This window comes from Triplophysa dalaica, chromosome 22 (genome assembly GCF_015846415.1).
Source record: "Triplophysa dalaica isolate WHDGS20190420 chromosome 22, ASM1584641v1, whole genome shotgun sequence".
Taxonomy (NCBI): domain Eukaryota; kingdom Metazoa; phylum Chordata; class Actinopteri; order Cypriniformes; family Nemacheilidae; genus Triplophysa; species Triplophysa dalaica.
Window position 1 is genome coordinate 16,521,932 of NC_079563.1, and position 16,177 is coordinate 16,538,108.

The following is a 16,177-nucleotide window of genomic DNA, read 5'->3' on the forward strand; positions in this document are numbered from 1 at the left end:
GTCTCTTTGAATATGACTCTTTCTACTTTGAAATATCTCAGTGGTGCATACAATGGAAGTCAATGATGGCCGGTGTTCTTCAAAATATTTTCTTTTGTGTTTCGCTAAAGAAAGAAACTCATGACATTAGCGTGAGTGAATCATGACATCATTTTCATTTTTGGGTGAACTATCCCTTTAACGATTGCATATCTTATAATTTGCCGATGCTTGTATAGTTGGCAACCCAAAACATTTTTTGGTGCTCTGCATAAGAAAGAAACTATACATACAGGATTGAAAAGAGACAAGGATGAGAAAATCATGACGTTATGTTGATTTTTGTGTGAACTATACTTTTTCCCATTGCATGTCTTGTAATTCACCAAAGCTTGTATACTTGGCAACCAAAAATATTTTCTTTTGTATTCTGCGTAAGAAGCACTTACAGGTTTTTAATGACAAAAGGATGAGTTAATGTTGACATCATTTGAATTTTTAGGTGAACTGTCCTTTAAAAAATAGCATGTCTCATAATTCACCAATTCACGTGTATTGGCAACCAATGAGCTTTCAAAATCCTGTTGGTATTACAGTCCAGCACAAACATCATTTAAAATGAATGACCACAAATCAATGTTGATTCTGAACCATCTGAGGCTCCGCTATGTTTTTATTGGCGTCCAGACAGCTCAGTTTCTCGTTTGTTAACCGCTGACGCTTTATTGTTGTTATTGTTTCTCTTACTAACACAATGGAACCGGTCGATATTCCTGCACATTTCAGAAAGCCTGCAGGTTAGATTTAAATGACTAGTCCCACACCATAAGGCATTATGAATGAAACATCTGTCCTAGGTACAAATACGTAGTGCGAGCGACTGGAGCTGACTGCTAATGAGAAATCAGACCCAGCGCTGTGTCTGGGCTTTCCAGAGGCTTCTAATCACATTCAGACCTGTGGGAGGTGACAGATCTGTCCACTGTGCTTTGACAGGACTGGGGCAGATTGTAGAAGCTTTTCTCATATTAAAGTTTGAGGTTTTGGGGGGAAACAGCAGGACGGAAGCGCTGCTGTCGGGAATTGCTATGATTTGTTGGGTACGTTGCTGATGTTTCCTCCGCTGGCCTAGTTAATGTCCAACATGCCCCGTGTCCAAACAAACACGACACGACCATGCTTTCAGAGGTTGTTTCTGGGGCTCTAAATGTGTCAGTTCCTGTCTGTCCGCTGTCACTTTCTATCCGTCGGCCGTCAGTCCTGCATTTTGGGATTGTCTTGTGGTAATTGGAGGAAAGGAAATGTGACAGAAACTCTTTGTGTGTTTCTCACCGTAGTGCGCTCTCCACAACATTAAAAGAACGAATTACTCGCGAAAAAGGAATTCCAGCGCCACGTTAAATTCGCCTAAATAAATTGTAATTGTCTTTGAAACAGCTCAATAAAAGGTCCAGGGGTAAATATCGCTTTTGCTTAATGCGAATTTGGCTGCTGTTTGTTTAATTTGCGCAATCAATCTTTTTGTTCATTTCGCCAAAAACTCTCTTTAATCACTCTCATTTTAAAAAGTTGTTTAAATTCTAATACGGCAATTAGACGGCGAGTTACAGCTCCAATTAATCTTAATGCAAAGTAGCTCCCATTACTGGAAAAAGGCATCATCAAGCCGTTCCCACTTTTTTTAGTTCATTTTTAGTTTGTTCTTTAATCTGCAATTAATCTTTCTGACGAGTGTTTATTAATGAGCGTTTTGAGACGTTCTCGTGGATGATGAAGTTGACTGGCCTCTCTGTTCCTGCAGATTTCCCTTTGGTGAACCTCTCTGTGGAGCCACAGCCTGTTCTTGAAGGCAATCTGGTCAAGTTCCACTGTGCTGCTAAAGCAAATCCCCCTGTCACTCATTACAGGTAAGAGCTCTCTCGCTCTCTCTCTTTTACTCACACACACATATAAATGCCATGAAAATGGGTTTCATAGCGCCCTAAGAAACCCAGTTTATTTTATCCCAAATTCCGTTTTTCGTTTTCTGGATTAAGTTTTTTACTAAACAGAAGTAATACAGTTTCCCGCATGAAAAATACTAAGTATTTTAATGCTAAATACAATGCTATAGTATTACTCTTAAACTATAGTTAAATACCGTAATAATATAATACAGAAAAAAGTCATAATGCTTTCCTGTAGCTCAGTGGTAAGAGCATTGCGTTAACAACGCAAGGTTGTGGGTTCAATCCCAGGGGATTGCAAATACCTATGTAAAATGTATAGGATAAAGCAATGTAAGTCACTTTGGATAAAAGCATCTGCCAAATGCCTAAATGTAAATGTTTAATGTACAACTACGGTTATATTAACCAGCACCAGTACGTTTTCTTTTTTTAACAGTCTGCTTAAATTTAAGTAGAATTTTTTAATTAACTTATCTAGCATATTTACAGCATTTTACTAATGTAAATAATGTAGTATGCTACAGTTTTAATGTGGATATGTTCATCTTAATCAGACTTTTATTTTGACATGTCGTTGCAAAGTCCTTTGTGTGACACGTTAGGCTAAGACTGCTTTGACAGTACCTTCTCTCAAATAAAATCCCCATCAAGTTTATTACTTGTGGTTATAAGACAGACTGAAAAGGAATTTCAAAGAAAAATTTTGGGAGTGGCTGTTGTCTCTCTCTGCAATTTGATTGGATGTATTAAACAGCCGTTGCTTTTTGAAATGGAACTGGCAGCAGACTGACCGTTGAAGGGGAGGAGTTAACGGATGCTCCGCCCAAGCCATCTAACATAAGTCATTTAAGATGGATAGTCGTTACAGGAAGGAAGTGCATTTTCAGATTTGAACTAAAGATTATAAGGGCTCACAAATTACAAAAAGAGAATGACCCACATTGATAAATTATTTACAAATGAAAAAATAGGCATTGTAATTTTGTATTTCACTTGGACTTTAATATAAAATAAATTGTTATATTATAACCAAACACAGACCGGAAGTTAACTTTGGGCCAGGTGCATGCGTCCGATGAAACCGTCCATAGAGGTGCTTTGTTAACAACAGGCCTGCTCGGAAAAAGTTAATCAATTTCACATGTGAACACATTTTTGTCACATACGTGTGTGTGGGATTATGTTAAATTGATGTGTTTGTGTTTATTCATATCAAAATAGCATCTGAGACTTGAAATATGCACAGATGGGGAGTTTGGAGGAAGATAAACACGTTGGATGTCAATTTATATTTAAAGGAATATTTCACCCAAAAAGTGTTGATTTACACAAACATGTATGACTTTCTTTCTTCAGCAGAACACAAAAGAAGATATTTCGAAGAATGTTGGCAACACAAAACCACTGATATATTTCTCAAAATATCTTCTTTTGTGTTCCACAGAAGAAAGAGTCACACACTGTACAAGTTTATGAGGGTGAATAAACCGACAGACTTTTCTTTCGGACGAACTGTTCTTTTTAAAAATTGGTTAAGGAATATGAGGCATGATATTTTATTGTTGATAAACACTCTGTGCAATATTTTGACTTTAAGAACTAAAAGATTTGTTAACATTATGATCCAAAATAATTTGTTCTGTGATTTCGCTGGGAGAGATAGCAAGCTGCAGATTAAAGACGACTGTACTTCTAAAAGAGAACATTTCCCCTGTCACTTTTCGTCCCACAACAACCACTTTAAAGCATTAAAAATAACAAATTCCAGCTCCCCTCTCATTAAAACAGGCACTAATGATTAAAAAAATACCTTCTAAAGAACTCGAGATGCTTCCTTTGTTTTAGACACTTCTTGCCCGTGTCTGTTTTATCAACATTTTATCCGCACTTTCATTTCTGTGCACCTTCATAATTTCTTCATATTCTTCGTGATCTGCGTACAAGGAGCTCATCGTAAAGCCAAAGGCATCTTGACATGCAGCATGTACAGTAGGCGGCTGTAGTTTTTAATCAGCGTGGCGTGAGAGATGCTCTCTCTCACCTTCCACCCCGGCAGAGTTTCATGCATTAGTCATACATCAGAGGTGTATAAAGAGCAGACAGACACACACCAGACCCTTCTGTCTGTGTCCTGAACCATCTCACCGTTCCTTACAGAACACTGTGTATCTTCTCTCCCCTGTCCCAATGCAGCAGGCTTCAGATGCGTTCTGTCCCGAAGGGTTGAAATGTAACGTCATGAAATCATCAATCAAAGGCAGGGAATCTCTCCACCCTGAGTTTTGCTTCTCACGATATCTGAATTCACACGGCAGGAACACAGAAGCCCAACTAATTACGAAAAAGTCATTACCGATCGCGAGAGATTTCCTGTGGGCATTACACCGTTCCTCAGAGAGGATTAGAGCCGCCTCACTAGAAAGAGGAGGGATTATTTTCGCTAGCCAATTTTTTATTCATGTTCATTTTGTTTACATAAATATGGAAATTAATTTGACTTTGTTGTTTCTTTTATGGTTTTTGTAAGTACAAATCGTAGTTCGACGGAGGCGTCCGGTCCAGACGCTGGGAGAAATAAAACCCGTCAGGGTTCTCCTGTGGCATTTGAAATGAGATTAGTGAAGCTGTAAATTAATTAGCAGAAATAAAGCCTTTATGTTCGTTGGTCATGATGGCTATTTAAGACTTTGAGTATTTTTCAGTCGAGGCTTTTCATAATTTCGCTGATCGGTTTAATGTCTAATGGAATGTGATGGGAGGTTATCTTTCAGAGCTCCGTGATCTTAAGAGGTTAAATAAATATAGATTTTTTTAATGGCCAAAAAAGATTGATAAAATACCTAATGGAAAGACTGATAGCATTATGAGTGGGGTACATATGTCCTGCATTGACATTTTAACAATATTTAATGTTGTCTAGAACATAGAAGTTGTTAGTTAAAGTCAAATGAAACCAAACTGGGCAATTCCAGTGTTATGAATGTGATGTTTTTTGTCAAAAGTTCTCTCAAAAAATGCATTTAGTACCAATATATTGAAACACCTGTTTATATTTTACTAAACCCTTGCTAATAGAGAGGAGTTTTTTTAATACAGTAAATTAATACAGTATGTAATGGTTGTGACAGAAAAGATGCACGTTTTTTAACAGTCAAGATACTTTGTATATATATGTAAATAATAATACACAACAAATTGAAAAAGATAACCTCTTAATAGTTTAAATTTCTTATAAATAAAATAACTACAAAATAGTTATTTTATATTAATTTTCATGTGCCTATTTTTTGTAAAATTGACTATGTATTGATGTCACTTACCTGCCTATAGAAAAGTATGCCTTAAAAAATTTGGGTATTTAAACCCCCATATAGTGAAATGTGACCTATCAGTACTGGCAATTACATTTTTTGAAATTCTGTCGTTATTTGCTCAGTTGTTTCAAATCTGTATACATTTCATTGTTCTGATGAACACAGAGAAATATATTTTGAAGAATGATTGTAACCAAACAGTTCTTGGCCACCATTAACTCCCATAGTAGGACAAATGACAAGGGTAATCAAAAGTGCCCCAGAACTGTTTTCTTTCCTTCATTCTTCAAAATATCTTCTTTTGTATTCAATAGAACAACGAAAAGTATAAAGGCATTTTTCCTACTATGGTAGTCAATGGTGACCAAGAAGTGTTTGGTTACGAGCATTCTTCCAAATATCTTTCTCTGCGTTCATGAGAAGAACAACATTTTTACAGATGTGGAACAACTTGAGGATGAGGAAAAGGTGAACTGTTCCTTTTAAAGAACTCATTTGGATGGAATTGCCCAACGGACAATTTCTGTGAATTTTTGGTTAATCGTAACAGCAAATCATTAGTCTATTTTGAGCCTACCGTTGCAAATCAGGGTTCATTTTTTTAACCGTTAAAACTTACAGATTGAAGCAAAAGGTGACACACTGAATCCTATAGGAGATTCATGTTAACTTCTCAGCTGAACTTTTAACAAGTTTAACATAAACTTCTCAGCAAATGCCTTCAAACTTTTTAACCCCATTGTAAACACATGTATGATATAGACTAATACAATTTAAACATAGCGAATGAGACGCATGAAATTCTATCATTACATTACATATGAAAACTGCCTGAGGAAACACCGCAAACTGCGTTTATGATGAAAATGTGGGCCATTGCATTCGTCACAGGGAGGCAGCGTACGTGTGATGTGACCTGAGTGAAATTCATACTGACAGCGAAATCACATAAAGTCTTTCTTTTATGAGGTCCCGGCCTTTTAATTTAGGCTAAACCTAGATTTTTCCCCCAGAAAACCGGGGCGCAAAAAAGAGGAGAGAGTGATTTCCATGGTGAGAGAGAGTCTTCTATAATCCCGCCTGTGAATGTTTGTTTTCTTGAACTTGGAGAACAGAAAAGTGGCCCGTGAATAGATGGAATCAGACACGTCGGTGAATAAAGTATGTGCTTCTTGTCCCTCCGGGGGCTTGCTGTCAGCGCTGGTGTTGGCGGCTTTGTTCTGGCGTAGGTGATTTGTCTTGTCTTATCCTCATTTGTCACCTCTGAAGTGTCTAATGGATGTCGCTCTGTTGGGCGTGTCGAACATTTGATGTGAGCGCGTGGGTTTGCGGCTTGGCATCGGTGGGCATCGGCGTCCGCGTGGCTGATTGCTTGTACCACCCGGCGTTTAAATTCGAAATGCGGCATATCAGACGCAGTCCTGCCTCAGCATCTTAAAAAGACAAACAATTTATTTTCCACGGGTGCCGTATTGCCATTCACCTTCAAATAACTTCACTGTGTGCATGTACGTTTACACCGACGCTGTTGAATAATGCAGTAGAATATTCAACAGATGCATGGATTTGATCTTTGTTTGTTTTGAGCTGAGATTCGTCTGGATGGGCTTTGAATGACGTCCAGATTTGTTTGTGTTTGTTACGTTTTGTCTCTTCTTTAAAGCTGTAAAGTTGCGACAGCTCTCTAACATTACGTTTTCTGTTCGAACATGTCAAAACTTTCATCGAGTTTTGTAGTACACATGCCTGGCAGGAGGACGCTGTCATTTCTCTGGGTTTTGATTAAATTAAAGTACGACGGTTAATCCTAAATGTGGAACATCCGTGGAAATTGTTCGTAGACGTTTCCCCTTTTAGCACCAAACACGGGATTGAAATAATTTCATAAATGGCTTATGCTGACTATTGGCATCATTGGAATTTATGAAATTGCATTTTCCTAACAGAATGTAATAAGCCAATTTCCATGTTTGTTTGAATCCGTGATGAGGTGGCAGAGACCTGCTGTGATCTTAAATAATCCCTTTATTTTAGTCGTGTTTGGTGGTTCATCGATTGCTGCATGTTTACAGACACGATGATCTGTCCATCGTCACAGATAGAAACTCATTTCTTCAGAGCTTGGTCAGACTTTCTTATGATTGACAGGTGAAGCCATCAAATATGTCCTTTATGGGGATCTTTCTTATGTGTATGAGTTCACATTGAGGTTTCCGTCCCCCGAAAATCCAAACTCTATTTCTCCCTAGTGCAGAAATTGTCAACTTTAGGGTTGAGATGCCAGATATGTTCATTTTATATTATATATAACATTAATAATATTTTTTTTCTTTTCATTTATTTTCACAGCAACATGTGAATTCCTTGTTAACCATTTTTGTCTTGTGTTCTAGTACTAATATCTAAACATTTTTAAATCTAGATACATTTACTTGACAAGATATTTAGCCTTGTTTTATGAAAGAAAGTATATGAATTAAGTAAGTTTATGTTTAGAGTAAGCCAATAAATCCACCAATTGGGTACGCCAAATTATCTTGAATGTGGTACTTAAGGTGGAAACAGTTATCAAATTTATTTTTATTACCCCATTGGTAGATTTTTCAGGTCACTTTCCCTGTCAAGGCTATAAATCTTCATTTAGGACTTTTTAGACGTTTGTACAAAAAAACCCACAAACATGTAATAAGAAATTCATTTTTATTATTTACATAGTTTATTAATTAAATTATTTTCTGCAAATTTTTAAACTTAATTTAGGAATGTTAAGGTGTTTGTATTAAAATAATACAAAAATATTCATTAATCAGAGTTATTTTTATATTATTATGTTATATAGTTATATTATTTATATCAAATGTCTTTTTGCATGTTTAATTTATCTTTATTTTTGGAATTTCTAGATATTTGTAATAAAACAATACAATTATGTTTCTAAGAAAATTATTTTTAGGTCATTTAAGGTAACATCCTGTCCTGCTATCTCTCCCCATCCTTACCTCTTCTAGTCCTGTCAATAAAACCGGTAAAACGGCTAAAAAACGAGCTCGTGATATAACAATACACACTGTTGCATGACCAACACCTTCATTACTACAAATTCATTATTGTAACACCGTCCACTTTCATTTCACAACTGATAACAAAAGTCCATCTGTTCAGCGCTTGATCTTCCAGTGTAAAACTCGAGGCGCTCACGTCGTCTGACGCTTTCTCTCATTTCAATATAATGACTACGGCATCAAAGGGTGCCGACTGATACGGCATCTCAAAACCTCATAATGTGTTTCTGTTATTTCTCCGCTGAAGAACCCACAGTGTGCCAACAACACCTAACGAATAAAAGAAAATGAACACGGTGTCCTGAAAATTGCGTTAGATGCTATGAGGGATGCTTTTGTTGTTTCGCCACACCATGCAAATAAGATCCCAGTCATTTGCCTGTAAAAAATCTTCCTTACAGCCTTTGATCTTGTAGCAGATCTGACAGCGTCCATCAGTTGTTTTTCTTTCTCTGTTTGTGTTTGCGATGGATCATTAGATGGGCGAAGGGAGGCAGCGTGATCACAGACGCAACAGGAGACACTTATGAAGTGATGGTTGATCATTCTTTCTTCACTGAGCCGGTATCGTGTGAGGTCACCAACGCCTTGGGCAGTACCAACATCAGCCGGAATGTAGATGTTTACTGTGAGTTTACCGAACGGTGCAGATATGTTTTACATTTCTGGGATAAATTACTGAAATGCTTTAATAAATGTAATAAATTGTGTTTACTTAACCTCATGCTGTTCCAAAGCCATGTGTTTGTTTTCTTTAACTGTGCACTGTAGTCTTCTAAAGCCACAGTTTAGTGAGAAAATGTATTGACAGAAACCTTTTCTCTTCAGTTTAGTTTTCATGTTATATTTGCATTTCAGCACAATGCATTCATACAGTATATTAAAGGGATAGATCACCCCAAAATAAAATGTGTAAAATGTACTCACCCTCATGTCATTCCAAACCTGTTTGACTTTCGTTCTTTTGCAAAACTCGTAAAAATATAATTTGAAGAACGTTGGTAACCAATCAATCTTGGCCTTCATTGACTTCCATTTTTTCAAAACATCTACTTTTGTGTCCAACACAAGAAAAAAATCCATACAGGTTTTGAACAACTTGATGGTGAATAAATGACAACACTTTTTTTATGAACTAACTTTTTTATTAACGTTTTTTTGTTTTAAAAAATGAAGTTATTTAATATAAAAGATGGCAACGTTTTTATGTCGCAGTCGGGCCACGTCTGGCCACCGAACCTCAGAGCTTACAGGTGGACCGTGGTTCTGACGCTGTCTTCAGCTGCGCTTGGATTGGAAACCCTTCGCTCACCATCGTCTGGATGAAGAGAGGCCACGGAGTGGTAGGTGTTTTCCAGTGCACTGCTGTACTTATAATTCTGATCAACTAGAGTTTGATTAAATCTTCCATCTGGACGTGATGAGCACAAGACAGAGCTAAAGATAACAGCTGCGACGGTTGAGTTTCCGAGGCTAATGACCCTCGGTGGAGCACATTGTGTTTGTCTGGGTCGTCATCTGGTGGGATCTCGCAACTCGGAAAATAAGTCAAAACTTGGGGGAAGAAACTGTATTTGTGCATATCTGCATGTGACACTAGTGATGGTTAATTATAGATGCGGTTCCGCTTCATGTATTCGCTAAAATAAAAAGAATAAAAGAAAAGAGAGATGAGAAACAAAAGAGGAACTTTTTAATGATGTCTACAAAGTTTGCACCTATTGTGGTGTTGGGCTTTTCTCAAACATCTGTTACCTTGCAGGTGCTTAGCAACGAGAACACCTTGACATTGAAGGCGGTGAGACAGGAGGACGCCGGGAAATACGTCTGCCGGGCCGTGGTGCCGCGGGTCGGTGTGGGGGAGAAGGAGGTCACTCTGACAGTCAACGGTAAACACTCTGCTAACGTTCCATCTGTTGATCTGATCCAAACTCTTCAACCAAATTCTCATTTGCGTTCGCGGTCTGATTGCTTTGACTCACGAGAGCCTCTCGAATGCCGCATCCAGCCACGTTACGCTCTGGCTAAACAGGATGTTTTCTGCGCTGTTTAGCTCTGCGATAACCGAGAAATTCTCGATGACCCTCAGAGATCTGGACGCTGTAATCAGAAGAGATGATCTCCAATGGCTCTCATCATTTCTTATCGCTCGTCAATAAACGACAGACTCTGGGGTTCACGCAGCTCTGTGATTGGCTCGAAGGACTCACAAACCAGGTTTTCTGAATCGATAGAAGCGTATTGATTAACCCCTGGCTTCAAGAAGCTCTTGGCCCTGAAATGCAATCACGGAATTCACAGCGCTGGGTACCTCAGATTCTTCACCATATACATATATTTATTTTTGTTGTTTTGCTTTGTCTTGCTGGAGGCGTCATTTTATTGGTTACCCCCTCTCTCTCTCTCTCTCTCTCTCTCTATCTCTCTCTCGCTTTCACTCTCTCTCCAGAGTAGCTCATGAAAAAGTGTTATGGGTCCTTGTATGGTATATCCATTTGTTTTGATGGAAACTTTTAGGTCCTGGGGGTTTGCAATAACACTGGCCAGCTCCTGTGAGGCAATAAGCCTGTTTAATGCTCTATGAATTCTTAATCATTACTGTTTTTCCTCTTGCCGTGTTTGAAAGTCAAGATGCAGGGGTCATATGACTCTGGGTCGTCTCAAGTGATTTTGTTCAATTCTTTGTCCTCTTCAAGGAGTAATTTACGACAAAATTAAATAATCTAATATTTACTCACACTTGAGACATTCCAAAAGCACAAATCTTAGCCCGCGCTTCTACATTCAGCAAATGCATTTTCACATGACTTCTGTGCCATAATCTAAACCTGTTTCAAGGTTTGGCATAGTTCATTAAAGTGATATTTAACTCAAATCTCTTTCATCGTTTACTCTCCCTCACATCATTCCAAACCCCGTATGACTTCCTTTCTTTTGCAGAACACAAAAGAAGATATTTTGAAGGACGTTGGTAACCAAACAACATGGCCCACTATTGACCTCCATTGTATAGACATAAAACCACTGAGGCATTTCTCAAAGTATCCTCTTTTGTGTTCTACTGAAGAAAGAGTCCGATACAGATTTCGAACAACACGCGTGTTAATAAATGTTAACTGATTTTTTTTGGGGGTGAACTATCCCTAAAGTTATTGAATGCCTTCCGAAGACTACAGTAGTTAATAGTTTTATTGTGCTTTTTGTCTTTTTTGAATCTGGCTTACAAACATTCCAATTTACTTTGATTGTACAGTATGTAAAAGGACATTATTAACATTTTTCCCAGCCTTGCGTTAAATCTCAAGAAATATGCATTCAGGTTTGGGGAAAAACAGATTTTTTTCTTCTTTACTTGACTGTTATTTTAAATTCTTTGCTAAGAAACATAAGGCTAGAAGATGCATTAGTGTTCAAAAACGGAAAATTGGATAGATTAGGCTGTTGAGAAATGGGAAATACGATTACTGACATACAGTAATAGATCATTAACGAATAACCCCATTAGCGTCCATTAGAGCATCTCTCTCTTACAAACGCAGATGATTTTGTTTCTTAAAGACATGCATAACTAAGCTGCCTCACAGAAGCAGATCAATATCTTTCCAATCTCCTGACCCTCAACTGAGTGAAAGTGTTCTGAAAAAAGCTCTCTGCACCCCAATATCCAAAATCCCAGTGAAACGACCCACGGTCTACAGTGATGGCTCACGCGGTATGAGCGAGAGATCTCTACAGCATCCTCGTGAGCCAGGCGCCAGGTGAGATGCGTGTCAGCGCTCGCCCTCACTCGGTTCAATCTTCACATCCCGTCTCTCTCCTCTCTTCTCATCTGAGGATGCGAGATAAAGCTGTTTAATTACAGCCCTCATTTACAGCCATGATCCACCGTCAGATTTGTTTGCTTCACCCAGAGGAGACGTTCTGAACAGCCTGCTGCCGGAGGAGCACGGATCAACGTCCCGCCTCTCCTCCCGACCGCAGCCTTTCCAGCGTGATTAAGAGGGTGGCGGGAAAAGCGAAACCATTGTCTTCCGCCCTCCTGAGAGACGGATCTGCGGCACCCGAGCACTGCCGGGATGTCTAATTGATGGGATGGTGCTCAGGCATAGAGACCTCCGAATTCCAATTAAAATGAAAATCTGTTTTAGTATGGAGACACATAATGAACCGCAATCTGCTGCGCTAGGGAAAAATGGAAACGTTGTGATTATGTTTATTATGATTTTATCTCTGTCTCTTTTTCTTTCAGTGTTAATAATTTACGAAATTATGAAGTCGACTCGTTTTCATTTTGTATGTATGTGTTGAATTAGTAGCAGTGGAGGAGGTTCATTCTCGCTCTCTCGAGTAGCACCATCACAGATGTGCTTGTGGGAAATGTGGGCTGCACGATTGATGGAAATAAATCGAGATACAGTGTTTTTGGGTGGGTTGGCTGTGATTTAAAGTATTGCCAGGAAAAACTAACAATTATATTTGTATCATATTCATTTATATTTGTCAGTTTTATTCTTTGCTCTCTTAACTTCTCTTGCCTCTCTAATTAGACAGGAACGTCAGACAAAAGTCACAAAGTAAAAACAAATATTTATCACTGTTACAAGTCCTTTTATAATTACAAATTGCAATAGAAATATTACTGAAAAATACAATTATAAAATTACATCTATTATTATTCGGGTCAATTAATAAGTTTTAATTTGATTTTAAATAAATCGAGAATTTATTAAATGTAGTAATATTTGTTATGGTAACATAATAATAATAATAATCAGACATGTATTATAAAATATGTTATGAATTTATAGTAATATTATTCATTGTATTTTATAATTGTAAAATTATATGTATTAATAATAATAATATCCAATATTTTATTTTATATTAACTATATAGTATTTAAATTTTTCCAACCTGCTGTAAATGGAAGTCTTTTGGTAAGCAAAAGTCAACTGAATGACGCAGAACACATCATCCGGCACACCAGGAGCTGTTAAAAGTCTTTTGCTGGCTAATAAACGTGCATTACGTTTCAAGTACATGACAAATGCACTCAGAAGCTAAAGCAGACTTAAAACTCCAGGAACAATGCGCATGCAAAAAGAAACAAAATGTCTTTTCTCTGTTCACATTTGGGTCAAATCTCAGAATTTCTTGAAGCAAAACTGTTTCTGTTTGCCGCAGCACGAAGGCAAAAGTTCAGTAGTTTATGCCTACACTGTTGAGCATAAGAGCTGCAGTTTCAATGCGATGTTATCGCTTTGTGTTCTTTCAACCTTTATATCCGGGCAGGAATGAGTTAAAATCACAAACACATTATATGTCAAAGTGCCCCTCCAGTGTCAAATTTTCAAAGCCTTTCATGTGACAATGACGAAGGCATAATGAATAGAAGATAATCACATGATGGAAACAGGAGCTGAATGTCCCATCACCTCTGTTCTCAGGAAGGATGTGTGTATGGGACGCATGCTGATGTGCGGGTCGTTCGGCCGTCAAGCAGGAAGTTACTGAATGTGTTGTTTGTTTCAGGGCCTCCCACCATCTCCAGCACACAGACCCAACAGGCATTGTACGGAGAGAAGGGCCAGATCAAGTGTTTCATCCGCAGCACCCCGCCTCCGGACCGCATTGTAAGTCCTTTCTATCAGTCCAGTAGTTCACATGTTTCACCTCAGTGACATTTTGACCGTCCCTGAGGCGATAACATTTTGCAACATATTTTTAAATCCAAAGCGTTTTCAACTAGATACAATCTTCAGGTTTTTTACAAGACTTGAAGAATGGAAATGAACGAAGAGGTTTGAAATGAAAAATGGCTTCTGAAAGGTTTGTCATTTGCAAGAATAGCTATGGATTATACAGCTGTAACGTACACAAGATGGCACATTAGCAGGCCGCCCACTGACTGTTTTATGCACACACAAAAATGGCTAGCTTGGTTTGGTGAAATTGTTAACCCCGGGTCACTATGAGCATAATCCTGCCTTCTCACAATGTTCATTGTCTTATGTTTCATACTTCACGCTGCTTAACACCGGGTTAATAAGATTAATTCATGATCTCACATTGAACATTTGTAAACTCAGGGTTAACGTTCCGATTTGCATGTTTATGAGGTTAACAACATTGATTGGACAAATACCGTTCTTATTTGCATATTAATTAACAACACTGACTAATATAGCCGGCGACTGCTTCTCTATTTTGAAAATGTGCCGTGTTAGTCCACGCTGACTGTTGTAAATCACCTGAGAAACAAATAATGTTGTCACGGCGGACTCCGGTTAACCAACTTGCTGCCACGGTTGGACAGTTCTCTCAGATGCTGAAGTGTGCGAGACTGGATAAATCTCATGATTATTTAATGAACTGAGCAATGGGGCCATTTATTATTGGGTGTCTGAAGTACTAAACAACTGGCCGTTGCATTACAACACCGCATTGTTTTAAAGGAGACTTTAGGTTAAAATGACCTTGTTAAAAGGAGAGAACTGTGGTTATTTGTTTCAGCCAGAAGCAGATTGATCAAAATTCACAAAGCCTTTCTAATTAGAAAATAAAGCAGCAAACAGTTAGGATGCACCTGGGTAGGTTGGTTAATGGTTTCCGAGTTAAAGGCGTTAAACAGATTTTCTAAAGCTGTAAGGATCCATTAAACAGGATTTATCGGTCAAGCGTTTTGTATTATTTTTCTGTGTGTGTGTTTTGCAGGCGTGGTCGTGGAAGGAGACCGTGCTAGAATCGGGAACTTCAGGCCGATACACGGTGGAGACGGTGAGCACGGAGGAAGGCGTCATCTCCACCCTCACCATGAGCAACATCGTCCCCGCCGACTTCCAAACCATTTACAACTGCACTGCATGGAACAGTTTCGGCTCAGACACAGAGATCATTCGGCTCAAGGAACAAGGTGAACGTCTATTGCAGTACACGTGTGCTTTGTGTGTGTGTTAAAGGTCCAGTATAGAGCGTTTCATTGCCCATGACCCCAGTCAACTTCCGGTTTGTGTTTGGCTAGTGTCTAATAATATAACTATTTACATTTTATTGAATTTATGTTAATAGTAATTTATATGATAATTTTCATGTATAATAATTGTATTTAATAAAGGAATTTGTTGAATAGGTCCTTTAATTTTGACACATTTAATCTAGCTGTTGAGCTTGGTATCGGAGTGTAAATTCGAATATTGGAGAAACAAGTTTAGCCAACTAACGGTTCTCCTCGGTTTCTGTTGATTGTTATCAGGAACATGCATTTATATTTTATATATTATTTATATATTTTATTACTGGCACACTATTGTTTGTGAAAGTGTACTCGAAGTTCAGTTGGGGTCAAAAAAGAGCGTGTGTGCAGAAAACGGGTCGTTTTCTTTTCCATGTAAACTGCAAGATGGAACTTTCTGAAAACGATGACGTAACTCGCATGGGTAGTACGCACTCAGTTGTGCGAGTATGGCCAAAATAATATTGAGCTCTCGCTGCTCGACTGTGAATGAACATTTCCACAGCAAAAAGTGGATTTGCTGCACCAATATGACTTAATCACTTTTTAAGTCTTATTGTTTTCGCTTCTTTACCGAAGGAGATAACCTATTTACGAAATCTACTCTGTAGTGCAGTTTGTCCGTTTAGGGCTACTGTAAAAACAACATGGCGAATTCCATGTAAGGCTTCATAATGTGAGGTCTTTAAACACCTCTGTAGACATACAGTATATGTAATATATTGGATTTCTGTCAATAGATCCTCCAAAAAAACACTGGACCTTTAAAATACAGCGCATTGATTAGCGTAAAGACCTGATGATAGTGGGTTTACTCGGCTAAATGTGACCTGCTTAAACCGCCGGATTTCCTTAATGAAA

General features: G+C 38.2%; 1 protein-coding gene across 2 annotated transcripts in view; it reads left to right on the top strand.

Annotated features, from left to right (window-relative positions):
• Positions 1-16,177, top strand: part of kirrel3a (kirre like nephrin family adhesion molecule 3a) — a 104,922-nt gene that overhangs the window by 81,771 nt on the left and 6,974 nt on the right. For both annotated transcript variants that reach the window (XM_056737544.1, XM_056737545.1), the window contains 6 exons: positions 1,781-1,886; positions 8,784-8,932; positions 9,520-9,647; positions 10,067-10,193; positions 13,837-13,937; positions 15,019-15,217. In XM_056737544.1, the coding sequence (XP_056593522.1) occupies positions 1,781-1,886; positions 8,784-8,932; positions 9,520-9,647; positions 10,067-10,193; positions 13,837-13,937; positions 15,019-15,217 (810 nt within the window). The remainder of the gene's footprint in view (positions 1-1,780; positions 1,887-8,783; positions 8,933-9,519; positions 9,648-10,066; positions 10,194-13,836; positions 13,938-15,018; positions 15,218-16,177) is intronic.